This window comes from Guillardia theta (genome assembly GCF_000315625.1).
Source record: "Guillardia theta CCMP2712 unplaced genomic scaffold GUITHscaffold_352, whole genome shotgun sequence".
Classification (NCBI taxonomy): Eukaryota; class Cryptophyceae; order Pyrenomonadales; family Geminigeraceae; genus Guillardia; species Guillardia theta.
In genome coordinates, this window is record NW_005434325.1 from 2,856 (window position 1) to 4,583 (window position 1,728).

A 1,728-nucleotide genomic window follows, 5' to 3' on the forward strand; every position below is an offset into this window, starting at 1 on the left:
GAGCGATTTCAATCCCTTCAGTCGTCAGCTAAGAATGAGTAGGTCCAGTCTGAGGTGAGCTCGCTTTTACTAGGGCTCTGATAGGTATGAGAGCGATTTCTATGGCTGCAGCTTGTTGGCTCAGTCTGAGACTAGTCGATACCTAAACCTCTAAGATAATCCTCGACATCTGAGTTATCAGCCAAAGTGAAGCAAGTCATGCCGCCTTTGTCCTTCTCCCTCAGCGCCTCCTCCCCGCATGTCTCTGCAATATACCGCAGCACCTCCAAGTGCCCAGCGTCACTCGCCCAGTGCGCGCATGTCATGCCGTCATTGGCCTTCTCCCTCAGTACCTCCTCCCCGCATGTCTCTACAGCATACCGCACTACCTCCATGTGCCCTTCTGCACTCGCCAAGTGCGCGCATGTCATGCCGTACTGGTCCTTCTCCCTCAGCGCCTCCTCCCCGCATGTCTCTACAGCATACCGCACTACCTCCAAGTGCCCTCCCTCACTCGCATAGTGCGCGCATGTCCAGCCGGCATTGTCCTTCTCCCTCAGCGCCTCCTCCCCGCATGTCTCTACAGCATACCGCACTACCTCCAAGTGCCCTCCCTCGCTCGCATAGTGCGCGCATGTCCAGCCGGCGTTGTCCTTCTCCCTCAGCACCTCCTCCCCGCATGTCTCTGCAGCATACCGCACTACCTCCAAGTGCCCTCCCTCACTCGCATAGTGCGCGCATGTCTTGCCGTCATTGTCCTTCTCCATCATCAAAGTCCTCAGAGTCTCTTTCCCGCATTCTTCCTCTACCGTCTTCAGCACCTTCACATGCCCATACTCCGCCGCCCAGTGCACCATCGTCTTCCCTGCCTTGTCCTTCGCTCCTACCTCTGCTCCTGCCTCGATAAGCTCCCTCAAGCTCCCCGCCCTCCCCAGCATCCCCGCTACATGCAGCCCTGTCCTCCCGTCCTCCGTCCGCTCGTCCATGTCGTATTCGCCCGCCTTCAGCAGCCGGATCAGCTCCCCCTGTCCTCGTACCACCGCCGTCACTGTCGGCGGCTCCCCGTGCTGGTCCGACCTTGACATCGACAAGCCGTACATCCCGCACAGCCTCTTGCTCTGCTCTCGTCTGCCGTCATCGTCTGCTGGAGTCCGCGAGCTGATCTCGTACATCAGACCCGCCATCGTCTTCCAGTACACTGACTGCATCGGCTCGCCCGCAAGGGCTACACATTTTTCATCTCCCTGAGTGTCTTCGATCCAGTGCCTGAGCTTGTTGATCGCCATGTCCTTGACTCGGTTCGACAGCTCGATCGCCTCCTTGTATCTTGACTCGTCGTTGTACCAGCCCGACTCCCTCGCCCTGCTCGCCTCCACCAGCCCCCAGCTCTCCTCCACGATCGATTGTACAAGACGCTGATGGTGCTTCCATAAAGAGTCGGCCGGTGCTGTCCTGAGCCGCTCCTGGATCCTCCCCTCCCACCCCCTCACGTCTCGCTCTACCTCCCTCGCCAGGTTCTCCATCAGCCCTACGTACAGCTGCTTCCTCTTCCCCACAAAGTCCTCGATCGACAAGCTCATCGTGTTCGCGTTGATCTTCAGCTCCAGCACCTTCACACGCCTCCCCTCTACCTCCATGTACCGCGGCGTCTTCACCACCTCCAGGTACGACAGCGGCGGATACAGCATCTCCCCCTCCCCCGGATACTGAGACACAAACGTCAAGCTCGCCCCCCGGTCGATCGCCCCG

At 59.3% G+C, this 1,728-nt stretch overlaps 1 protein-coding gene across 1 annotated transcript; it reads right to left on the reverse strand.

The window, feature by feature from the left end:
* Nucleotides 1–51: 51 nt before the first annotated feature.
* On the reverse strand, nt 52–877 carry GUITHDRAFT_156641 (hypothetical protein). The gene is made up of 2 exons (XM_005818200.1): nt 528–877; nt 52–212 (listed from the first exon to the last, which is right to left on the reverse strand). The coding sequence occupies exons 1-2, from the start codon at nt 834–836 to the stop codon at nt 132–134; spliced, it is 390 nt and encodes a 129-aa protein (XP_005818257.1). The 5' UTR covers nt 837–877; the 3' UTR covers nt 52–131.
* Between the last annotated feature and the right edge of the window lie 851 nt (nt 878–1,728).

Bases quoted from the DNA above. Each gene is read 5' to 3' on its own strand.
- GUITHDRAFT_156641 (XM_005818200.1), bottom strand. From the start codon at position 836: ATGGTGCACTGGGCGGCGGAGTATGGGCATGTGAAGGTGCTGAAGACG. The intron at 213-527 runs GACAATGCCGGC...CTGAGGGAGAAG, and splicing joins AGGAGGCGCTGAGGGAGAAG to GACAAAGGCGGCATGACTTG.